Below are 26,231 nucleotides of genomic sequence, written 5' to 3' on the forward strand. Positions count from 1 at the left end.
AAGGAGTCTTAATATTAATTTACTTAGGAGCTTCCCTGCTTTGCTCACTGGGCACTATAAGAGCAGGAGGAGAAGAGAATGCACTCTCCTTGCTCCTTACATTCTCCTAATAGTTCCTTAAAACAAGCCAGAGAAAGCAACTAACCCCAGAATGTGGAATGAAATGAGCTGGATAGTTGCACCCCACCCTCCGCTGCCCCCAACAAAGCCAGGTTAAGAGGCTAGGACTAATGATGACCTAATGTCAAGAACTGCATGGAAAATGCTGCCCCATTCAGGACTGTGCATGCCATCCTCAGGTCTGTTCCTCAGGGTCATCACACACTGACACAGCCATTGGGAGAGGGAAAAGAGACTGCTATGAGGGGGTGGAGAGTAGGCTCAGCATCTCCTGCCCTTCTCAGAGGTCCCATCTGACTAACCCAACATCCTGAGTACCTGGCTCAGGGTACCAATTAGAGGGGATGTTATGGTATAAACATTACCACTGAGTTCTACCTCCCTAGCAAGACTCATACAGTTTTTCATAGCCCTCCACAAATCAACTGCCCCAAGCCTACATCCGCATATAGGGAACTACTTGTATAAACTGGGCCCATAGGAGAGAGAAGTGGGCCTGAGCTCACACTTACAAGGATGGTGAACTTCCCGCTGAGCAGCTCAGAGCGGAGAGGTTCCTCATGAGGTTTCAGCTTCACAATTCCTTCCTTCAGTCTCGTTTCCTATGGGTTAAGATGCACAAACAACCACAGGTACAACAGATGGACTGTAGAACCTCTCATCAACTGCTAGTAATATTTCCTGTTCATCTGGGTATTATCAGAAAGATTGGGCCACTGTCACCACCCTTAGCCACCCACACTGCTCCCACCTATTTACTAACAAAACCTTAGGCACCTCTGACCCAAACAAACTCCCAGATCTAGACACCAGCAGTAGTCACCTCCTTACCTAATGGAGGATGGCTGGAAACACCAGAGAGACCAGCACTTGCTCCCAGCCTGGACATTTAGACTGCTTGCAGACATTAAGAAAAATGTCCCCCAAAACCCCGGTGCTTTACTTTAAACTCGATGCATTCCCCTCACTGAGCACAGTGCATGGCCAAAAGAGGCAGCACATTAGTTGGACCTGGCTTGCCCAACTTCTGTATAGATCAGGCACTTCAGTGGAGATTTTTTGGCACTTATCGAATACCTGATTGAATTAGCCATTAGATAAAAGTGCCAAAAAGTTTTGCTGAAGTGTCTCATCTATACAGATACTGCGGAGCTGAGTGCAACCAATGTGCTTCTTTTTCCAGTAAAGGACTTTAAAAAAAAACAAAACCCATCAGTAAGTAGCTTTAGGTAAGAACTGGGCAATGGCATGGGATAGGTGGCACACCAGTTCAACCAAGCATGAGCAGCCTACGTGCTAGGCACAGCCCAAAGTGGTTCCCTTGCAAAGAAGGCCTGAATGAAACAAAGTAATGCCCACTCTGCATGCACAATTAGAGCTGGATCTGCTCACAGAAAATGAGTTTTCCTCACTCCTTGTTCCTGTTCATCCTGAAGAGGTAATGCAGATACAGGAGAGCAAGCTACAAACTATTTTTCCTTTTGCAGGAACAAACCCAGTTACCAAAACTCCAGGTTCAGTTACTAACGGCAGTACAAAGCCCCTACAGGCCACAGACCTGGCCAGATGCAACTCAAAAGAGAATTTACACCGAAAAGCCTTTGATACTGAGAGCAACATACCAAAGGAAAGGAACCCAGGCTGACACACAACAGGGTGGATTTGCAGGGCTGGTTGTTAAGAGAAAACAGCTTTTCACTCTAAAACCAAGTACATTTTACAGAGGCCTAAACACAAAATTGCACAGGGGCATTGTTGTAGTGACAAAGCAGAGCCATTATCAGATGTGACTGGTGGGCAAGTGTCCAGGCCCATGATACCACTGAGCTAACCAGCTCCATGGAGGAAGTGCCCTAGTTCTCCATCTTGCCTCCATCAGCACCCGATTCAGCAAACTGTTTAAATACGTGTCTAATTAGGTCCAGTGAAGTCAAAGAACTGTGCCTAGACTTAAAATCAGGCATGTTCATAAGGACCTCACTGGATTAAGACCGAAGACACTAGTGATGATATTTCACTGTCTCTAGGTTCATCCTGGGGGTATTCCACCCTAATGGACTCTTTCAAAAAAGTTACCAGCCCAGGCACAAAAATCACCTGATCTGCGTTAAACATAGTAATGATGTCAACACTTCCAATAGCATTTCCTGGCCAGGTGACAGAATGTGAGAAGACTGCTGCCAGCACCATTACAGCATGCATCGATGCTCTCCCACTACTGCCCTGGACCTTTGCAAGACTGTGTGGCATCTGCATTCATCTGTGACTCACATCCCAGAGGAGCAAGCCCTTGGTTTGGTTTCCAGACTGGGTTCCTCCTTGCTCTCAGCCAGGGGGCACATGCAAGACAAAGAAGGGCTCAGCATCAGGTGGAGAAGCATACAGCAGTGTTTTGTCAGAGGAAGCTGCTTTTAGGGATTGCTTGCTGCTTGCTTGTTGTGCAGATGGGAGGGGAGGGGAGGGGTGGAGAAGAAGGTGGATGGGTAGTGCACCACAGATGTTCTGTCTTTGGTTCTCGGTGAGGAAGAAGAGGACATGAATCAAGCTAGGAGAGAAGTGGGTGAACTTGAGGTCAGCACACAATACAGTTTGGTTCATGGCACTAACCAAAATTACTAGAAAAAGCCCAGAGCCATCTAATCTCTCATTACTCTAAGGAAGCATGGCCTAGGGGCTACGACATGGGACTGGGAATAGGGAGATCTGGGTTCCCTTCCTGGTTTCCTCTAACTTGATCTATGACCTTGGGGGAGCCACTTGACCTTTCTGTGTCTCAGTCACCCAAACCTCTACTCCACTGAGAACTGACACTCTTCTGGGACTTAGAATCATAAATTGGCCTTTTACAGTCCCCTATATTCTCCCACAATTTTCTTGGAGGTGGTGAATCACCACTGGAATGATGGAGGGCTTACAAGCCTCGACCTCCCTTTTCAAAGGTAGCTTTACTTAAATAAGTTAACTGAAATGTTCAAGGGCAACCAATGATGCTTGGGATGTCCTCCTAGATCTAGTTTACAGGTAAATCAGAAAGGGTTACACCTTTGCCTGGAAGATCTAATTCTAATATAAGTTCCCAGCTGTGAGCTCAAAAGCACAAGTTCTCCAAATCCCTACTTACTTTGGGAACCAAGGCCTGCCTGGCTGTCTCCATATGCCTGCAGGCCTGAACAAGAGAATCTGGCTACCTCCTCTGCCGGGTATTTAGCAACCACACCCGAAGCAAAAAACAAAGAATATTTTACACAGAGTAGTTACAGATCCTCAGCTTAAAGTGAAGTACTTCCTTGTGCCTTCCCTTAGCTTTTGAGGAGAGCTGTGCTAGGGCCCAGTAGCAGCAGACTGGGGCAGGGATGTGGTTTTAGGGTCTATAGAAGAAGAGTGGACTGAAATGCTAAGAACTGCATCTGTTGCTGTGGCTTTTGTGGGTTCAGTGAATCCAGATTAACTCTTAACTTTCACATGGGATAAACCATGTAAAATAGTTTCTCCCAGACTGACTAAATTCTCATAGACTGGAAAGGGGACATGCAGCTCCTTTTAGATTCAGAAGGAAAAAAATCAATCAGCAATAAAAACCTTTACCTCACTTGAGCTCTGGCCCCTAATGTGGAGCTCTGCTTTCCAAAAAGGGAGCTGTAAACATCCTCTAACAGCTTCTAGTGAAGAGGATTAGTCATGTTGCTTTAGGCACTTCTGGGAAAAGCAGATGCTCTGGTAAGAATGAAAGTAGAAGAACCTCCATAAAATTAGAAAAGCAAAAGAGATGAAGGTGATTTTGGCATGGCATGGCATGGATCAGTAATTCCTAGACATGGGTGAGGTGGGGGGTGAGGGAGTAGAATGCTGGATTTTGGCATGGCCTGAATACAAGGCAGATATCAGCAATCCCTAGGATGCATAGATCTGTAAAGATTTCCTGGAACAAGCTGTGATCAAGCAGCAGCAGAAGGGAAACATCTGACAGAATAATTCTGGAGGACAAACGAGTAAAACAACATTTTTTTTCTTGCTATCATCATCACAGTAATGGCGGCGGGGTGTGTGTGAATATATTGAATACCTGGGCAGGTACATTTTCATAGTGATTTTGCATATCTGCAAGGCTACAGATCAGCTTTTTCACCAAAACAGCACGTGTCAGAAGGCAAGGAAAGAACCCCCCTCCCCACCCCTTGAGAACAGCTTTTCTGCTGTGCATGAAATCACTGAACAGCAGGGAAAACCAATGCCTCATCCAACCTCCCCACCCCCGTTTCTCCTCCCAGCAAGACCATTTCTGCTCACATACCCTGTAGGAGTGAAACAGCTCAATGGCTCTGAGGACATCAAACTTCCGGGCCATGAGAAATTTGACAGCAACGTTCCAGGAAAGCGGAGACACATTGTACTGTCCGGTCCACTTGTTAATCTCTTCCAGAAACTGCTTGGTAGCCTATTTGAGAAAGAGACAGAGACACATGGTAAGAAGAGAGGGAACAGAAACTTACCAGTATTTGTACACGTTAAATCCCAAGGCAAGGGAGTAATTTGTTACACACACTATTCCAAAGTCCAGTCTAACCCCATTTTGGATCTAGAAATGTAAGCAGGACCAAATGAGGAGGTGATACATGATGGATAAAGATGAAAACAATGAACAGGGAGCTGAGCTCCCAGGTTAATGCAAATCCCCAGCCAAAAGCAGTCTGTAAAACCAGAGAGAAAAAGGCATGAAATGATTGGATACTCTGCAGGGCCACTGTACAGCAGGCTGTACCAATGGCTGCAGCATCACTTTTCATCACAAACCCTGCCAGCCAATGAGACCAGTCAGAACAAACTAGTGCTCTCTGTAACTGAGCCATGAAAGAACCAGGATCACTCATTGGTGCTCTGTGAGCTAAGGCATCCAGTTGCTATTCTCCTCTAATGCAGGCCTCCAGAACTGGGGCTGCTTGCTATGGCAGCTGAAAGAGGCACAGGGAGTTATAAGATACACGGATCATGGCTACCTGTGATCAGTTATACCCACCTCCCTGGGCTGAGCCTGCAAACCCACTGTGCTTCGGAAGCCCACAGGGTGGCAATGCAGCCAGCAAGGAGGGGGATCTGCTGGACACCTGCTCAGAATGACCTGGCAGGCCCCATGGTGGCTGGAGGCATTGCAGTCCCAGCCTCCTTCCCTTATCATCAGGGGTTATTGTTCTCAGCCATGCCCTGAGAGGCATCCCCCCCTCAGACCCAAGTTAATCTCCTTCCAGCACCAACTTTCTGCTCTCATCACTGCCCTAAAGTATTTACTTTAAGGACAGCAAAGTAAGGCAAAGCAACACAGCTACTGATGTTCCCAGTCCTTTGCTCTGCTGTTCTCAGTCTTAAGATCCAAAAGTCTGTTGCATTCTCCTCTGCCTCAAGCTATGTTTCTGACCCACAATGGTTATTTATATGGTACAGTAAGGAAACACTCATTTCCATACAATAAATGCCAAATACTACCCCTCCACCACCACCATCCCTGCAGAGATTACAGGTTAAATGTCAAACCAGGCACAATCCAATAATACAACACATGCCCCACATAGGGTAGGTTGGTAATTACTTGAGTGCTATATGGAGCAATTGGGACCTTCCATGGTAATGGAGGGAACTAGGTGTTTTCTGATGTGGAGACTGCTCTAGCAGTCAGGTGAAGTAAGGAAGAGGCCACAGAGTGAAAATGTGGGACAATCAGGAGCTGTCAGAGCAGGGTGCAGAGAGAGGGTGGAAACAGTGCCCAGCAACAGGCTGAGGGGGGACCTCTGGAGACAGGCCCCTGGCCACAAGGAGGGCACACATACTGGAATGGAAGAAAGGGCAAGGCCAGTGCAGAGACAAGGAAAAGGGAGGCTGGTCAGGGCAGAGGAGCTCTGGATGGGAAAAGGGTTATGCCAAGGGATGCTGCCAAAAATGAGAAGATAGGAGAGGAGGAAGTTGCGGTATCAGGACAGCAAAGGATGAAACAACCTGGTGGCAGGAACTGAAAATGAGGGACAAAGTTTCAGCAAATGGCTTAGTAAAAGCCAAGAGGAAGGGCAGAAGACCCGAGACATTGTGGGAAAGTAAAAGACAGTGCTTCTGGCTTCTGGATACAGGGGCAAAGACACGGAACAGCAAGAAACTAAAAGCTCTAGGTAAGATATATGAGTTTGAGGCTGCTGCAGCACATCCAAGGGTTGGGTTTCTAACAGGCCAAGAAGTATATTCAAGCAGGAGATCCTGCATGCCCATCAGAAGTATTTATATGGGGTTTGGGAGGCAAATCCCATAGGTATTTGCTTTTTAAAGATAACGAGACAACAGCTCAGAGCTGAGTGCCACATGGGCCTAAAAACCAGCTGCAACTAAGAGCCCCAACCCCAGGCATCCCTTCACTGAAAACCCAGCAGGAAGAATGACAGACAGACACACCATATAAAAGGGTGGATGACAAAGACAGAGGCATCAGCAGAAGGTTTTAGTAACCCTGTCCCCACCCTCTGAAACACCACATTAACTGGGAACCAGTTAGGCACCAAACCAGAGACACAAGCTTGATGGACTGAGACAAACAAAGTGACCGATGAGGGAAGAGGCGGCTGCCCTACACAACCAGAGGAGCAGCAGTCAGTAGTGGTCTGAGGATTAGACAGCACAGGCAAAGCAAACAAAGGAAAATAAGGGCAAGGAAGGAGGAAATAAAACTACAGCCAACACAGTGAGGCCAGATCCTGCTGCTTGCTACACCTCACGTTGCCAGTGAATTCCACAAGCCCACGTGTCTGTAACCCTGGGCAGGGGCTGCCTAAGAGGCTGTCTTTTCCCCTGTGGACTCTCCAAGATGATGGTTCACTTTTGTAGTCATAATATTTTTGCTGACCTCCTGATGAGCTTTTGCAAAGATCCCATAACAACAAAACCCCATGTTTTCTGCTGTGAAAACACAGTGAAAAACTTCCACCCCTGCTGGGATGAAAATAATTTAATTTAAAAAATAAATAACTGACAATGTCTCAATGAAGAGAAACAAGAAAGATGCCAAGAGCCCTTTGGAGAATGTGGTATATTGCACAGCATGACAGAAGACTGCTTGGTTAATCTACACCATTGTCCTGCTTCAGGCTACAGCAGTGCCAGTCCTCATTATTTTACTGCCAGGATCATATTTGGTGTCCTTCTTACAGTACTAGCACCTGGAGTCATGTGAATATGGCTTTCATTTTAAAAGTTTCTAGCTCTAATCACTGCAAGAGGAGTTTGGGGATGTGACTTCAAAACTTAAACAGATGGCAAATAAAAAGAATCCAAAATGCATTATTTTTTACAGTGACATATTTTTAGGGTCTGACTCACGATGACTTTTGAAACCCTGGACTGTTCACCAGAGAGACCACAACTGGTTTAACATCTTCAAAGTGGCCTAAGACCTGCTAGTGAATAAGGCACTGGACTATTTCAGGGATCCTGAGTTCTATTCTTGGCTCTGACACTGACTTGAAACATGACCAAGGGCAAGCCATTTAATCTCCCCGTGCCTCGTTTTCCACTTAGAATATGAACAGATGAGAGAGACAAGACATGGAAGCTCATTGGCACAAGGACTGATTCTCAAGAAGTGTCTGTACAGCCTCTTGCACAGTGGGGCACAGAGATTGAATATAACTTCAATACCATACTGCAATACAAACAAACACTGAACAGCTGCACTTTAAAAAAAATACTAAGCAACTCTGAAAGCATCTCTAACTCCAGAGAAATAACAGTCTGAAGCTGCCTCCTGCTGGCCAGCCTGTTGCCCTGGCTCAGAACTTAGGAACCGTTTTTACAGATTGGCTGGTACAGCAGGTGAATGATCTAATCTACTGTTGTAAATGGCATGGTATTCATAGATGTGACACATTTATTGCCACCCTCTCCTAGGCATTACTCCTGCTACTTCCTCTCTGTAAATGTTGCAGTAACCCCTTAGAAGTGGATACAATTAGCCAAGTTCTGTGGGATAAGCAGGGACCTTACTTTGTATTTATACTAAAGCTGGCAACACTATGACAGCATGAACAGGAACAATACAGGCAGTCCTCCATTTACAAGGTTTTAAGTTACAACATTTATAAATTGACACCCTGTTTCAACTTTCAGACCTCAGTTTCGACTTTACAACACTTGATCCGACGCCACACCACATCAGCGAACAAGTTTGCCGTGTCGCCCATCTCCCTGGAGAACATTTGTCCAAACTGCCTTGGACACTTTCTTTAAGAAAGCAGACAAGAGTCCAGAAAAACCTGCAGAGAAGACTCCTGAGAAGACTCCAGCCAAGAACCCTTTAAAAAGTCCAGCAAAGTCACCTCAAAGAAGTCCTTCCAAATCAATATGATTGCTATTTAAAATATAAATACATTAATGTAGCTATATTACTCATCTATAATCGATTGAGTACAAAATTCCTGGTTATTTTTGGTGAAAATAGGGTAGCAGACCTTGGTTCAGGAACCAGCCCTCATTATAACATTGTTTCCTATGGGAAAATTGGTTCCGAGTTACATTTCGACTTAAGGTGCGGTTTTCAGGAACCAATTGTGTTGCAAGTCCAAGACTGCCTGTACTGCCCTAGTGTCTGTGTATGTCACACAGAGGTGGCTACGCTTCTTCCATTTTGGGAGCTTATCTGAACCAGAAGTAATATAGCATGGCACTGGGCATATGTCAACAGACTCTGGCTCTTAGTAGAGCTTACTAGTGTGAACAGAGTTGCAGGATGGTGGCTACACTTCTGGTTTAGGAGATGAACCGTATCTCCTTTCTGGCTGTGTGATCTCACGATGGCACGCCCCAGAGCCCTAGCAAGGTGGCGCCTGCATTCCTCAGACAGAGCTTTAAACTGGGACAGTTCCAAAGTAGTGCAAAGCATAATCACAGCAGTAGCAGCAGCTCTTCAACGGGAGCTGGGGAAACACAGGAGGCTAAGAACTGTTTTCTTTCCAAGATCTTCCCTCCTCCTGCATTTTATGGGCTTCTACAACAGCCAAGAGGACATGTAGAAACAGAAGTAGATTTGAAAATTTTTAGATGCTAGAAACATTAATGAAGTTTCAACCTGGGAAAGAAAAATTTGGTCTAATGAATAATAAGAACCAAATTATTGTTCCCAAATAGGTATAAATAATGAGAAGCAAATTATTGTTCCCAAATAGATGTAGAAATGCCTAGCAGGGAAACAGGTAACTCCACTGGTGATGGGAGAAAGGGGCGCAGCGAGGGGATGGAATCAAGAAAGGACAGAACAACTGAACATAGTACTGTGTTGGTCTTCAGAAGTCTTCCTTCTTGTCCATGTGGCTCAGTTTTGTTGGAGGGTGCAGAAAATAACACGTGGGCTCTGGGTTCACACAGAACAGAAAGAGAAGTAAGGAACTTCAATTGCATCAAGGGAGCTTTAGATGAGATACGAGATACAGCTTTCTAACTTTGAGGGTAGGCAAGCACTGGGACACAACACATAGAGAGACTGCAGCAGTTTTAAGTGTAGGTCAAATGAACATTTGTCTGGGATGATTCAAACAGGGATAATGCAGCCTTGAGCAGGCACTGGGCAAAGGGCTGGATTTGAGGAACTCCTGAAGTCCCCTCTGACCCTATGTCTTTATGAGTCTATGTGAATGAACATTTACTGGGTTTGGACCATAGTATGGTTGAGCTGAAAAATGCATAGCCCAGTAGATGGCCCAAAAACAAATAAACTGGTAAGTGACCAAGTATCCAAGACAGATTGAGAGAGCTAAACCTAACCAGCCAGTAGGCTGGGGATGTATTTTTTTTTCTTTTCTTTAAGAAACTGTAAGTTTGAACAGTGAGGAGCCTTTTACATCTGAAGAATAAATATGCTTGCAAAGTGATTCACATAGGGCACGTTTTGTGTTTTTTTCTCATAAAACCTGCATGGTCCATGGTGGAAAACATAAAGCTCTAAATCTTTTTTAAAAATTAAATCTCCTTTAAAGCTCCCAGTCCAACAAGCCAGATAAATCAGTCACTTTTACAAATTGGCAACCAAATGAACAATAAAGAACTCCAATCAGAGTTGAACAGCTCCAGTTTTTTGACTATTTATATAGTTTTCAAAGTCAGATTAGGGCCCAAGTTAATTTATAAGGGGTTTTGAACCAGCACAATTGCAAAACTGCACACTTCTGTCAGTGGAAGTGCCCTGGATTTTCATTGGCTTCAGCTCTGTGTCTTCCAGTGTCTCCTTCGGCATTGGCACATTTAAGCCTGGGTCAGCAGTGGAGAGGATTAGTGCTACACTCCCGGGCTTTCCTGCAGCATGAAAACCTGAGAATGCAAGTTATCTATGTACCTAGACAATGAAGCTACGGGAGCAGGGCAGTGTAAAACACATTACAGCCACACATTCAGCATAGGACATAACGCACATTAAATAAAACTCTGAAGGGGAAAAATAATTCCCAATAAAAGGAAATTAAATGCTTTTTAATTTTTTTTTTTCATTCGCAGAACCCAGGGGTGAGCCAAAAGCTTACACACTTTATAAAGCTAAATCTTTGAAATTCATTTCCTCTTCTACTTACCTGCCAAGACCCAAGGTTCACTGCTCTGTTGTTTCCCAGGCAGGCACTGGCGACAAGGGAAACCCTTCCAAGCAGGCAGCCTAAGAGATGACTGCTCCTTGCTGCAACTTGGACATCTGCGTTCACAGGAACAACACAGGCCTCTCTCAACAAGGGTCTTGACAGGTTAAACTCAATGTTTTCATTTCTTTTTTACAATGTCTTTATTTGTGCTTTTAATGCCACACACGTATTGTGTGAACAACTGCAAGCCAAATTCTGATGTGAGCTATGTGACTACAATTCCCACTCAAGTCAATGAAAGCTGACTGCACTTAGCAGAAGACGGAATTTTACTGGTTTGTCTGTGTAAGGAATGTGCCCGTTTGATCACCCAAGTGACTTCCAATAATCCATGCCAAAATTTCAAAACATAGCTCTTAACTAGTGCACAGCCAGACAACTCCAAGGAGCTCCTAATCATAGTAGTGTCAGAGAGGACCCAACTACGAACAGTCTCGCCATCCTGGGTGCTACTTAGACACTCGCTGCCTTGGCAACTTCATAATCCAAGTGGCCAAGACAAATCAATAGTACAACAGGGTAATTTGTGCTAGGTCACAATCAGGATGGTTGCAAAGAGAAATAGAAACCAGATCTCTCGACTCCCAATCCAGTGCCTTATTCGGTAGCACCCACCATCTAAAAAGAAGTGTTTCTTATATTTTCCCCGGAGTAGCTAAACTTCATCTTAAACAGTTTATTTATTGTATTGGGGGTTAAAATGCCTTCCAGCTTAACTTTCTAGGGACACACAACTCCTGCTAAGTGTGCCAGCACAGATCCACCTTTAAATGAAAGCAGGCCTACACACATCAGCATAAAACCAAACTACCTTTTGGGTAAAAAGAAGCCCTGAAAGAGCCAGAAGAATTAAGAAAAGCTTAATAAAGAAGAGTATTAATCAGATCACAAAGGGTTAAATATAATGGGTGGGGATGGAGAATAAAAGATTCTGCTTTTTAAAGTTGAACTTCTCTCACTCCACTTTCACTTATTGGCTTTTTTTTGGACTGCCACACTGAACAGCAGATGGCAGAGCACCATGTCTTTTGTAGTAAAAAGAAAAAATTAAGATTAAAATTCTCAATTCACCTCCCACATTTTTACAGCTGTTAAATAGCATGCAGTAAGACAACTCCAAGGAGCTCCTAGCTCCAGTAGGACCTATCTTTTCTAATGCAACGTAGCTCTCAGACTGTCCCACGGTACTGGAAGCTCAGAGTTCCTTAGCATTTTCCTCCTCCATGTTTTCAACTCCTGATGAGAGAGAGAGATAGAGAAGAAAAGAAAGAGGGAGAGACTGTGAGACAAACAGAGACAAAGACTGGCATGGCTACTGCCTCAAGCAACTTCTTGCTTCAAAAGGTGCACACACAAAGGATGCTCTCACAATGCCGCTGACCCCTTGGCTCCAGCACACAGGCCATCTGTCTGGTGGTGGTGTGTTTTCTTCACCTATTTAGGATTCAAATATGCTTCCTCCTCCCCCCGCCCCATCAGACAAACCCCAGCAGAAAGGACACAGCCAAACAAACAGGCATAATGAACTGAAGTCACCCATCCCAAAGCAGCAAACAGGAAGAGCCATTCTGAAATTAAGGAATTTTCCATGATACCAAGCATTGTGCAAGAACAACAAACACTACAAGAAATAAAGAAAGAAAGAACAAAACACAGTTAATGCTGGCTTTCAAGTACTAACATCACAGAGGGAACAGGAAAAAATTTGGACGCTTGAGGTGGCAGTGTAGCGTGTCAGGCAGCTCTGGAGAGCCTGAAAGCCCCAGACTAACTGGAATTATTCTGAGCTATTCAGCATGAAAAGCTCCTCAGCATTAATGACTTCCTAGGGGAGGAAGTGAAGGGCCTGAGTTTATCAGCACTTCACCAGCCATGTGTGACTGGCCCAGGCTGGGAAAATGTAGGGCTCTGAAGAAAAGCCTGACATCATTCCCAACACAGCTGAAAGGGCACCAGGAGGGCAAGACCGCTGCTCTTGCAAGGAAACCAGGGTCCTTCCATTTTCACTTCCCTGCTTTACCCTGCTGAAGTTGTTTGCTTAACAAGTCAGCGGGACCCTTCGCTTTTTAGGTATCCATAAGCACAGCTGCTCCTACAGCAGTGCGTACACACAGTATACTCTGTGTACATGCTGCCTTTTAAACAAGCGCACTGGAGAGGGAAATGCTCCTTCCCCCTCTCCACCACCCGCCCAACCACCTCCCTTCCCCACCCCCCAAGGCTGGCAAATGCATAGCTTTAGTGTAGACACGGTTGTTATTTTCACTGAACCACTGCCCAGACTCCAACCAAAACCAGGTCCCTATTGAACATCTTTATAACCATGAGGGTAGTTAAAGGAATGGATAATTAGAGCGAGAGGGTGGCGTCTCCATCACTAAACATTTTTGAGCATGGCTTAGACAAGCATTTATCTGGACTGCTTTAGACAGAGATAATCCTGCACTAGCTGACCTCCTGAGGTCCTGGCCAGCCCCATCTTTCTGAGAGTACTGGCCATCATACAATCAAGGCTGCAACTTTACGATACAGTGGTGTTCAGTCGCGGGGCTGGTCTATAGCAAAGCTCCTTCTGCTCCTGTCAGCCATGGAGCTGTAGCAGTATTAGCACTGGTGGGAAGTCTCTCCCTTCTGTCCACCTAAGTTCAGGTGCCTTTGTGTCCCACAAACCCATTAGAAGCCATGCTAGAATACAGTTCTTCTGGCACTGAGAGAGGACTCCAGCAGCAAAAACTTCCTCACAATCAGTACATATCAAAGCTGGCTGGGACTCCAGCAGCTAGCACTTTTCAGAAGAGCGACTAGTCCATAGCAGCTAACCCTACAGGACTCTGGAGCTTTTCCCAAACAGTGCTGTGAGCTAGGACCTTCCCAAAAAGATTCTGGCAGTGCCCCAGTCAGCACTGACCAAGACTTCAGGTTGAGCCCAAGCAGCCTGCAACCTGCCATCCTAAACATGCTTTCAGTAACATGAAGTCATTTCTCCAGGGGATGCTATTTGCAATAGTGTCACATGCTTGATGGTCCTCTTTCCATCATTGTCTTTTAACTATGCATGTTTCTATTTGTATTCCCTCTGGGAGCTGGGGTAGTGCTGTCTTTCCTTCCTGCAAACCCCCTACACCTCCTCCAAAATTATCTCAGCTGAACCCTCAAGCTGGAGACCCAAGGGATGCAAACAGGTGCTAAGCAGCACATTCTAATGCAGTTATTGACACAGGCACATCCTGTTTCCAGCAGATGGTACTTGTGTTTGGGACAGAGTGCCCAATTGCATAAGCAGAAAGAAGGGAGAGGGAAGGAGGCAGGAAAAAGGGAAGCTTGAATTCTTCCCACTGGACAGGCAACACAACAAAAGCTGGCAGCACAGGTGACCAACCCCAACCATCCACAGAAATATCAGAGCACCTCAGCCTTATCAGATGAAGCTTCTACCTTAACCCTTACCAGGTTGGAGTTTGCTCAGAGAATTACCTGAAATTTGTCACACAGGGAGCTCAGCTCAGAAGAGATTTCTGAATCCCAACCCCCACATCCAGAAGTTTGCAGAAAGCACATTTAGTTATTTTGGAGCTATCTGTTTGTGTGGGAGGGGAGAAAAATGACACTTTTCAGCCATGAAGAAAACAGATGTTTTGGATCTGGATTACTCACTCAGCACAAGTCAGTAACAACATGGTTGCTTAAACATTTGTTTGGACCTCTGTTCCTTCACTGAGTGGAAGAGGACAAAGCTAGCTTTGAGTGTCCTCTGCTGAATTTCAGAGATGTAGTGGGGGCCCATCCAGTCCTTGATGCCAGTTAGAGTAGCCTCAGAGCTGCTCATATTTATGTCTAGCTCAGTAGTTCTCAACCCCTTTAGATTCAAGCAGCACTGTGCAAGGTTAGACTCAATGCCCCTCAGAAAATGCCAGCTCTTAGCTTGCTCTCATGTCTTGACTGTCGAAAAACAGAGTACTTTTGCTGCAAAGAACTGTGAAAAACCACAAGAGGCCAGAACGTTTTTGACACTACAGAATCCTACCTGGAGTCTCTGGCAGGGGGCTGGACCCGATGATCTTATGAGGTCCCTTCCAGCCCTAATGTCTACAGAATCTATGAAATCTCTGGGTTTATCTTATGAGGCAGATGTAGGTGTTTGCACATCCAACAGTGTGGAAGCTGTGTGGCACCCCAGGGAGCCACACCACCATGGTTGACAACCATCTTCCCTAGACTCTGTATGGGAATAGCAAGCAGTATGCTCTGTCCCATCTTTGTCCTTCCTCCCCCTACTCTCCAAGCACTGCAGGCCGTGGAGAGGAGGCAGTACAGAGGTGCTATGATGATTCAGTACCAAGTAGACAGCCCTCTGCACCGTGGATAATCCCTGGGGGGTTAAAGTAGACAACAGAGTGCTTTAAACACACAGTGCTCACAGCAGGGATCTGTACTTTTATTTTTCACAATGCACCTTGGGGACTTTCTCTGTAAGAAACAGATTCATTACATTCCTCCCACCCACCCCAAGAGAACCCCCCACCAGCATAATGCATGTACTCAGCTTATATAGGAGTTCAGGATTACATCTTATCTAGACCTGTGCTGTTCAGTCATAACCACCAATGTGAAAGATGCATGGCCCACAACAGAGAATAGTGCTATGCCTTTGATTTACAAAAGGTGGCTTTGGAAATTATACTACAATTGAAAAATGATTTTCTGAGAACACTCAGCATCTTACTTTCTTTGCTGAGCTAAACACATGCTGATGCATAATATTCAGAACAGCTAAAGGGGAAAGATATTTGCAAGAGGATCATTCTCTTAGCTGCCTGCAGTTATAATTGATGGGAGGAGGCAGCTGAAATCAAGCAGAGCTCTCTCAGTAGCCAGAAACTTATTTTATACAGGGAGAACTTTCTGCTTGCCAGAATAAGCCTCTTTAAATCTTCAGTCAGTCCCCAGCAGTCGTTGAAAAGGGAAATACTTATGCACATGGGGCCAATTAACTTAGGTGATGAATGGGGGAGGGGGGGAAGGGGTCTCTCTCTCAGAAGGATTGGGACTTTTTGCTGTATAGCAACTTATGTAACAAAATCAGATGATATAGCACATGTACCAGTGCATCCTGGAATCAATAAATTCTGGGATTCACAGAGGAACTCAGTTGAGTAATTTCTGAGAAAGGAATCAGTGCTCTCCCTTCCCAGTAGATAAGGTCATCACAAGACACCCTTGTTGGCCCGCTCACTCAAGGAGGAGTGAATGGTGATGGAACCTGAACTACACATCCCTGCTTCTCCAGAGCTGATCCCTCGAGGTCTGCAGGAAATCTTACATTACCACTGACTCCATTGTACTATCTTGGGTCTGTAGGAGGAACAGAGGATTTAAATGCCAGCATTTAAATGGCAGCTGGGCTTAGGCCCTGCTTTAATGGAAAATATTCACAGAGAATAAGGAAGCTGGGCACATTCACCTTTTGCACTGAATGTGTTAAGGCAAGGATTCATAACATTTTGGTCATAGGTGCATAACAAAATGGATGTTCAATATAGGTCACAGAACAGGCCTTTACATATACAAAAAGACGACTCCAGTGTCACTGCCAAACTCAAATGACTACTGAACACTCAATACCTACAGTCTTGCTGATCAGCTGCTTCTATCAAGGACGGCGATCATTAAACATCCCTTTGCATACTCTGTGGCCACAAGTAGCCAATGGGTCACCCTTTGGAAATGCCTGGTTACAAGTTTGCTAATGATAACGAGGCGGGTTGGCCTGTAGCTCAAACAAGCAGGCCAACTGCTGGGAAAAGCAAGAGATCTCAATGCAGTTTCTGGCTGAAACAGATCCGTTCCAGCTAAGGATATAATTCTTTGTTAGACGTCTATGTAGAACTTCTACCCTTTTCCTATCGTGCTTTGCCTTTGTACTCATTATTGCCAGGAAACAGTCTCTCCGTGAGTGTTATGGCTTGCAAAACCGCACACTCTATAGTTCTGGAAGCAACACCCCTTTCATTAGGGCTTCTGTTTTCACTCTCGCTTTCCTCAACAATCTATTTTTCTCAACAATCCCCTTTCAGCTGGAGATGCTATTAAAGGATGTATGCATTTTTGAATTAAGAAAAGCCAAAAGACAAAAAATGCATCCAATTAAAAAAATAAGCTAGCCTAAAATAGAGTTTCACAAGTGGCATTTCCAAAAGCACTCAATTCCAAGCCTACTCTGCTGTCACTTAAATTAAAAGAGGCTTTAAAATGGACTGCAGAAAGCCAAGTCTGAGAACCTTTGGCCTGAAACATAGCCTGCCTGAAACATAGTTCTTACAGAGAAGAGACTTCCCACAGTCAAATGGAAGTGTTTCTACGTTGACATACATACCGCTGCATCTGTTCTTTGTTTTGTGTTCAGCTGCTAGTGTGGTAAATACCTGTGGAACCGCACGATACGGTAACTAGACAGAGGTAGAGGATAGGATCTGTGTGCCTAAGGCAGTGATTCAGGGTGCCAGGGTACCCTGGGGTGCATGAGATCCTTTAAAGGGTGCCACAAGGTACAAGGATATAAGCCAGATGCAAGGGCATAAACAGATGAATGCAGACTCATCCCTGCCTAGCCATTCCCCTACCCCCATTGCAAGGAGGTAAGTAGTACCGTAATAAATACATTTGTTTTCAAAAAGGGGTGCTGATCAGTTCATAGAAGTTATGGAGGGAAATGCCTTTAGTCTAATGAGGGGTGCTTTGGGTCTAAAAAGGTTGAGAACCACTGGCCTCAGGGCTCTCCTTTATAGGAAGTTTTCCCAGTATAACTATACATGTATAGTTAAATGGCTGCAACTTCCCCACCCAGACACATTTTTGTCTGGAGACTTAGCTTAACCTGCTTTACAGTGAGATAGACTAACCTAAAAAACCTGCTCATCTTATAGTGGAGTAAGAGCATCCACATAGGGAGTTACACCTATATAACGACAGTACTTTAAATTCATACCTAAGCTTACACTAGCATACATTTTCCATGTGGAAATAAAAGCCCTGACAGGCTGCTACAGTTTATGGAGCTGCAAAAATCCATAACAAGGAAACTGAATTCAAGGTATGCAAGTCACTACAATGGTGAGGATGCACCATTCAGCCAGGAACTGCAGTTGCTCAGGGTAAAGACAACTCCCCTTTGCTGCACATGTGGAAATCTAGATTGCTCCTGCAGCTGTGAAATGAATAGCTTAGCACACTGTGGGCCTGAGCTCCAAGCCTGCCTTCACTGGGCCTCCCTTACTTTATGAATACAATTCTCAGGACACAGTTTTGTGTTGTACAGACCCTGACCCCACCAGCATCTCCACAGGGGGCAGCCCACTGAGATATCCAAGTGACAGAAGCTGCAGCCACAAATAATTACAGGCCTGAAAACTTTGCCAGTCATTATCTGGGGGTGCAAACAGAGAAGGTCAGTTTCTGGCTCCTTTTCAAAACCAGGGCTGAGGAAATGTGGCTAGAAAGCAGTTTTTAACTTTTTCATTTCCTGACTGTTTGTCTTTCAAGTTTTGTATCTCTTGCGTTAAAGTACTTTGTCTTTATTTATAGTTATAATGATACAGCACTTTTACTAGAAAGCTTCATTTTTAATGTCTGGTACTTTTCCAAAGCTAACCCCCCCCCCAATACTTTTTGAGGGCCGCAATTTCTCATGCTTGCTTTCATCCTAAATATAAGGCTTATCTGGAAAAGAGATGGGGGAGCATGAAGAAATTCTGTTTAGCTTTTTCATTTAAAAGGCATAAAATGCATCCTGTTTAGTAATATAAACAATTCAGACATTTACTCCCAGCATGACAAAGCTCAAATTTCCTGATCACTAATCTGAAGGACCATCTGGGTTATATTAATGTAACACAGACATAAGATCTAAAACCGTAAGTTTAAGGAAGATCCTTGGCTGGCATAGAGAAATGTCTCTGATTAGCATTTATATTGAGTCTTGAGGCATTTCTCTACTATATTACCAGTTTAATGAAGAAAATACAATAATGCACTCATCCCTAAGATGCAGGCACTTTTTGATGGGATGTTTGTAAAATGGAATGATTACTAAAGTGGTATTTATACTGCGCTAGCTTCCAGCATGCACTGGGAGCTGTACAGGTACATACATTCGTTTTCAAAAAGAGACCTAGTCTTTTTCCCAGAAAACACACATTTGGAAACTTAGGAAGAGAGAAGAAGAATGGCCCAAGAGTGGAAAGCTAACCTGGGCCAGGGGTGACCTGAGTTCAATTCCTCTGCCACAGACTTCTTATATGACCATGGAAATATCACTTAATCTCTGTGTCTTTGACTTTCCCTAGCTCACAGGTACACTGAGAGGATGAACCTACTACAGACTGAAGGGCTCATATCTTACACTAATGGGGGCCATGTACCTAACAAACAACAGCAGGGGGAAAGAAGATATAAGGTGGACTTGCCTACTTGCATATTATAACTGAAACATGTTACATGCTCCCCCCTTTTTTTGGCTTGCCTAATTTACCTGTACTTCAAACAATCCAACTTCTTGCCTCTGTCACAGCAGATGTGGGGGCTGAGCATTTTTAGGGAGATATTGGTGAGAGGACATTGGCCTTGCAGGCCAATTCAGAAAATAATTCCAACAGGTCTTTTATCCCTTCCTGCCCACCCCCTCAAAAAAAGTCAAATCCAAAGCCCATTATAATGGTGGCATTTTAACTGCACAAGAACAAGAAAGCCGAAGTAACAAGAAATCCATGTAGGGAGCAAATGTAAATGCTGTCCCTTCTCTTATGCATAATAGTAGGGTTCTAAGCTATAGGACTATAAATCAGTGCAATATGACAAGATGACCCAGTTTTCCTCCACTAAACCCATACAAATATAGCAGGGATAAGACTAACAGTGCCTCCATTTACATAACATCAAAATGCTATAACAGCTTATGGAACTATCATTTTTTACACCCCCCCCCCATATAGCGTTTTCCTACTGTAGACTCAAATGCTTCATACAACCCACAGCTAACATACGTTCCATACTGGGGGGAAATACAGCAATTCTTCAACAGCATAAAGTATCATCACACATTCTTTTAAAGCAGGAAGTGAACAATAAATCCCACTGACATTCCAGAAGCTATTTAGGCCAGCAGACTGCAATGACTTTTTAGCCTAGAGACATTGGAGCAAAAATCTCAACTCTTGTAAAAGTGACCTTGAGGTTTGCCATGACCTCCATCTGCCAAGTTTTAAAGTTTCCTCTGCTAAAGGGCATGTCCAGAAGCACAGTGCCCTGTGATGCTAGGCAGCACACTGATGTGGGAACAATTCAGACACAAAAATGCTGTCTACTCCCTAAACAACACGCCATAAGTGCTTCTTAGAAGTCTCATTCAAGTCATAACTAAGACTGCCTCTGTTGACCTACTGAAAACTGGCAAGAACAGACCACAAGGTGCATTGTTTTAAATGTAAAACTGCCCCTTTACCAAGCAATTGTCTAGCTCTTAAAATCTAGTCCCTCTCCATTCTCAAGTCTCAAGTTCTACGCCCACCCAAAAAGCTCATCCCTATAATAATCTCAGCCCTACCGCCACACTTGCACACATGCTTGCCTTAAGGCACCATGAGTACTGTTCTATTGGGACAGATCACACACTTAAAATTAGAAAGCATAAAAATGTTGGTGGGGACTGGGGCCTTTAGTGTTATTCCCAGTAGCGTAGGTGACACAGTTTCAGCAAGAAGTCCCATTTTCAGTCTGACAGCATCCTTTAAATCAAGGGTGTCAGACATATGGTCTGTAGGGCTGGGCTGGACCTAGGAATTTGTAAGCGGGGCCTGGCACACAAGTCAGAGCTATGGGACCCTGTTAGGGACACCCTTTGGAGGAGGACAAGCAATGGCTGTGCTGGTACAGTACCACTTGCCTCACCACTGACACTTACCCTGCCTCTGTCAGGTCCAGATCTGGCCGGCAAAGAGCCCCATGGTCCAGATCCAACCTGGGAGACCAGGGATGTTTGACACTCCTGCTTTAAATAAAATATTTTTCAATTGCTCCTTCTCTCTTGCGTGGTCACTTCATCCATTTTTTGGATGAATGGAGAACTGTGATAAAATGCTAGAGTTAAGGGAGTCTCCTTGCACACCCTACCATTTTCAGGAGATGGAGGATCCAACAGGGGCAGGAAATTCTCACTATTTTCTTAAGAGAAAAGCCTGTGGATCATCATATCTTGGACAAATTACATCAGAATATAATCCAGAGTAAGGAAATGGATCTAACACTGAACCATATACATTATACTACTGGACAGGGCCTTATAGTTCTCTATACAGAATGAGTGATGTTCTGCCACTATCACCTTCCCCAATGTGACTCAGTACCCTGTTTGACCATGTTGGCCATTCCTTTAGTAGAGTAAGAAAATAAAAAGTGTGTTGTCTTTACATACCGATCCCTGCACCCTGTATGGTTCTGATCAGGAAAAGGAAGAGAAGAGCAGCAACCGGGGGTGGGGGTGTCAGCACTGGTCAAATGAAACTGTGCCAATTGCTTGCTGGGAGCGATGTGGAATGCTACCATCCTACCAGCTTCACTGGGAGGCGAGCAGAGGGAATGATACGGGCTAAAGGAAGGCGAATCAAAATGGCAGCCTGCATTGCTACAAGGGCAGGCAGCAGGAATGTGATGTGACTACAGAGCAATCCCAGACCTCTGTTCTAACACCAGCATCTTCTGATCGCTTCTCAGATATAAACAAGCAGGCTGTACTTTTAGCTTTAATTCTACAAATAAACTACCAAGTTACTTTTTTCCCCCTTCAGAAAAGCCATTTTTTCTTCCCCGTTCCCCTGCCCCACAAACACTGCCCAGATTTTTTTAAACAGTTTTTGCTCCTTAAACCCAACATTCATTTAGGATGTCTCTTCTCAGACACAGGGATGAAGGAGGTTTACCTGCAACTCCTAAGGCAGATGAGGTTCTGTCTACAACTGCAGAGTTGAAGGTTAACAAAATAATCTACAGCCATGCTCTTAAACTTTAAACCAATCTCTGATTTTCCACAGGGGCAATATCCACCTCAGTTTCTTTGCTGTTGTTTCAAGGTCTCTCTCACTGTAGACATGCGTTCACAAGAGTTTTAAAACACCTTGGACTCTATACAGGCATTTCGCTCTGAAACAACGGCAGAGTAAGACAACAAAGGATCAACTATATCAGAACAGTGATCAGTCTGAAACAGCAAGCACTACATAATAATTGAGAGGAAGACCAAATAAACCACCATAATGCACCTGACCACCAGCTTGAGGATGTGACACGGTAATCACTCCCTGACAGGATTACTTGCCCTAAAGCCAGAGATCTGATTAAACTTATCTTGAAATTTCATTACTACAAACCTCTCTTGTGATCTAAGAGAAGAGATGGAGGTGAGGTCAGGGCATGTGGCTGGAAGGTACAAACACTGGGTTCCAGTCCCAGCCTTGGGATTGCTCCTGTGGGAGCCAGGGCAAGTCACCAAGCTTTTCCACTTCTTAATTGAAGACATGGATAATACCACTTCTCTCACTGGAGGGTGTTCTGGTGGACTGAGGAAAAATCACTCTGAATATGCAAAGTAAGCCTGAAAAAATCATATTTAAACAATCCAGCCTCTTTCCCCTACTGTTTACAGTCCCACTCTAGAGATTTCACTCTACTCACATACGACAGCCAACTGCAAGGCTGAACTTTCTACTGTAAGGTACAAACAGTCCCGTGGCCTTGACTTTGGTAGGGCCTAGCACAAACATCTGCTTGCAGATGCAAGACCAGGGCCAGGCTGAGACTTGATTTCCACTGAAACAAGAACCAGGAGGCCTGGATTTTTCACAACAGCTCTGGTCTCTATGTCAGCAGAGGAAGCAGTATTTCCCTTTCCTCACTCCTGAAACTAGCAGAAGAGACACTTCCTTGTCTGGTCTGAGAACTGCTCAAAGCCATCCGGTCTCAGCCTGCACTGAAAGGTGATCCCATGAGAGGGCCAGGGTAAGAGAGGAATAAGAGAAGCAGGTAGGAGGGAGCAAGTACAGTAGGGCAGGGAAAGAGGCAGGGCCAGGCACAGCAGGCAGAAACCACAGATGTAGAAGACTTAAAGATGCAGCTTAGAAAAGTCGGCACAGGGCCCTGGGAAAAGCAGGGCTGGCTTTACACTTCCCTAATAGCTCTCCGGTCACTGCCAGGATGAGGTTAGCAACCCGGGCCCTGCAAAGTCACAGCAGAGGGTCTGTTTCTACAAGCATACAGCATCCTCCTGCACTGACGCAACAGGGTGGCAGGAAGATGTGCACGTCATGGGCAGAGACAGGGCGTGGGAAGCAGAAAAATCTCCACTTCAGCCTTCCAGAGTTGAACCAAGCGGACAAAACAGGAAAGGGGGGGGGAAGGTTAAAAGAAGCAAGGCAACTATTCCAGACAAAGATCACTGCCCCAGCGTGTTTCAAAGCAAGGGGTGGCATCACGGGGCATCTGTAACAAGGCACCAGGCTCCCAACCCAGTCACTGCTGTGGAGATCCCAGTCTGACACATGGGTAAACTGAGGCACAAAGTCACCTCCCCAAGGTCACATGTAGGGCCTGTGACAGGCTCAGAGACAAGCAGCGGGCGCTGCGGGGGACCCCGCAAGACCACATGAGGTGGCAGGTCCAGCTATCGTGCCCCAGGGGGGTGGGTTCATTCAAACCGGCCAGGGGATGCAAAGGGGTGGGTGATCTTTGACGCCCGCCCGCTCCCCTTCGCGCGGGGCTGCAGGAAGCGGAGCGCGGGGACGCAACCGCCCGAGCACAGAACGATCTTCGGTGTCTCGTCCCCGCCCCAACCAAACGCACTGGAGCAGGCGCGGGTGCCCCCCCCGGGTCCAGGGCCACACTGCGCACGCGCCGGTTCGGGGTCCCTGCGGGGGTGGTGGTCGGCCTGGGGGTCCTACCTGCTCCTCCTCGGGGCTCAGCTCCGCGGCCATCCCGCTCCCCCGGCCTCAGCGGCCCATGCCCGGCCCGGCCCGGCTCGGCCGCCGCCTCCCGCTCGCCCGACGCGGCCGGCTGCGGCTGGTGCTCCGGCTCCGGCCGCGGCTAGAGCCCGCCCGAGCCCCCGCGTGCAGCCACACGCGCGCGCCCCAGGCCGCGACCGCCGCGCGTCGCCCGCATGGCCCCGTCGCTCCCCGAGCCTCGCAAGCGGCGGCGGCGGCGGCGCGGAGCGAGCGAGGGAGGAGGCGGCCACAGCCCCTTCCCCTCCCCTCCCCTCCCCCCCGGCCCGGCGGGCGGAGCCCCCGCGCCTCCATTCACAGCGCGGCGGGGGCCGGGGCTGCGCCCGCGGAGCCTGGAGGCGCCCGGCAGCCCGGCTCACCCCCGCGCCCTGTCTGCAGCCTCGGGCACCGTGTAGGGCGGGGAGAAGGGCTTTCCTGGCGGCCCTCCCGCGTGTCCCGGCCCAGCGGGGAGCGGGACTTAGCTCCGCAGGCCCGGGCGAAGTCGTGCCCTGGGGCGGCAGCCCACGCCGGCAAGCGGAGGAGCAGGACGCTAGGCAGCGAATGCTGCATCTTCCTTCCAGGAGGCTATTGGCCCTGGGGTCAAGGCCTTGGGGATTAAATACAGACCCATGTTGGATGTCCTGTTGGGTTTTAAAAAAACCCAAAAAACCTCCCTCCAGCCTATGTCTGCCAAGATAGAGGGTTTTTTTTTTAAAGGCAGGATAGACCAATGGATCTATTTGGTACATGCAATATGGGTACTCTGCTTGAAGCATCAGGGACTAGGATAAGCAATGCCCCAGCAGCTGTCAGTGTTTACCTACCAGGCTGTATAATGCAAAGATGATCTCCAGAATATGGTGGTTAAAATGCTAGTAGTTGCAAGTCCCTTGTTTACATAAGGGCCTGCAGGAGAGCTGAGCAGATGTGAAAAAAATGCATTTTGGGGAGCAAGGAGTGGAAGTCCTGAGAAACTAAACAGCTGCTGAACACAGAAAGGTCACCTTGGGCTCAAAGATCTGGCTCACCAGTTCAGCTATAGGTCCCTGCTTCGTGGCTGTATTCTGTAATCTGATACAGATTTGAATGCTGCTTCTGAACACATCACTTCCTCCATCCTCCTTATGTGCGCTCTCTTGTCAAAAATCAAATGCCTCCTCTCTGTATCTAAAGGCCCACACTCAAATATACACACAGATGAGTTTAGGGTAGACTACTATGGTATGCATCCACAGACTCAGATCTGATGTGAGGCAGAACATTTCAGCCCCCAAGTTCAGGTTCTGCAAAAAATATGGCCACTGCACAACTCACCCTTATCCAGGAATCAGATTTCTCTAATCCACCACTATCTCCCCCTCTGGTACGTGGCCATTAAGAGAGAACTCAGATGTACAGAATGACTGTTCCTTTGGGGAAGTGTTGCTCATAGATGTGGATTATACCTTCCCCATGGTTTACAACCACCATCTCTATTCCTTCCCTATCTCCCATGGTCTCTTGTCAGTTCCTGTCTTGACTTTGACTGTCAGCTCTTTGGGGCAAGGACCATTTCTTTTGTTCTGCTTTTACAGGGTTTAGCACACTGAAGCCCTTGGTTCATTATGGGCTCATAGGAACTCTCTCAGTCCAAATCAGTAAAGCTAGATGTTCCTGCCACTGGTTTAAGCCAGAGCTGTTCAACAGGCAGCCCATGGAGCTTGTTGTTGCAGTTGTCAGAGCTGCTGTACTGGAGCAGCTCTTGAGTCTAAGGTATGAACTCTGCTGCTTGCCCCGGGCTAAGTTTGGGGTTTTAGGTCACTGTTGGTGACCAAATCAACAGCAGGGGAAAAAGAAGAGCGAGTGGCAGCCAAACTTGCACCAATGCAGTGACTCCAATAGCCACACTGAGCTACTGCTGCCCTACCATTGAAGATGGACCATCTGGCCCCCGAAACTTGTAGTCTAGATCCAGCACACAGGGCCAAATGAGTTGGACAGACCTGATTTAAACCACCACATCTCAGGCCAACTTGCTTCTTTGCATACCCCCACCCCCTTCTCACTATGAAGGGAAAGAGAAAGGCAAGTAGTTTAGCCACACACCATTTCTTCACACACTAATAATAACCAGCTGTGTGAAATCATCTGAGTAACATTCAAGCCACTTGAATTTGTTCACACACTCGGGGTGTCATTTCCTAGCTGTGTGTGAAGGAAGAGGGTAATAGGCCAAAGCTCTTCCAAGCAATTTCCAGTGAAGTTACTACATTACTGTTGCCCATCTCTCTCATGAACATTGGTTTTACAATCAAGTGATCTTGAGCCTCCCACACTCCCAGCATAGAAACCAGCATTTTCTGGGAAGAATGGGGGTATTGTAGAGTTGGGGCAAGAAGATAAATAGACCTGCTGTGTGTAGAGAATCATTCCTGCTGTCAGGGTGTATATCATGTCCTGTACC

The 26,231-nt window shown here is 46.1% G+C and overlaps 1 protein-coding gene across 2 annotated transcripts in view; it reads right to left on the minus strand.

Moving 5' to 3' along the window:
• The window catches only part of PTPN9 (protein tyrosine phosphatase non-receptor type 9), a 52,794-nt gene extending 28,759 nt beyond the window's left edge, over positions 1–24,035 (minus strand). The window contains exons 1-3 of one of the 2 annotated variants that reach the window (XM_090028372.1): positions 23,753–24,035; positions 4,412–4,555; positions 633–722 (exon numbers count right to left, since the gene is read on the minus strand). In XM_090028372.1, the coding sequence (XP_089884498.1) occupies positions 633–722; positions 4,412–4,555; positions 23,753–23,785 (267 nt within the window). In that variant the 5' untranslated portion in view covers positions 23,786–24,035. Of the gene's footprint in view, positions 1–632; positions 723–4,411; positions 4,556–4,661; positions 4,801–23,752 lie in introns of those variants that run through there. The other variant, XM_090028373.1, reaches the window with a different exon arrangement.
• Positions 24,036–26,231: the final 2,196 nt, after the last annotated feature.

This window comes from Crocodylus siamensis, chromosome 15 (genome assembly GCF_052110815.1).
Source record: "Crocodylus siamensis isolate JL-2025a chromosome 15, ASM5211081v1, whole genome shotgun sequence".
Lineage (NCBI taxonomy): Eukaryota > Metazoa > Chordata > Crocodylia > Crocodylidae > Crocodylus > Crocodylus siamensis.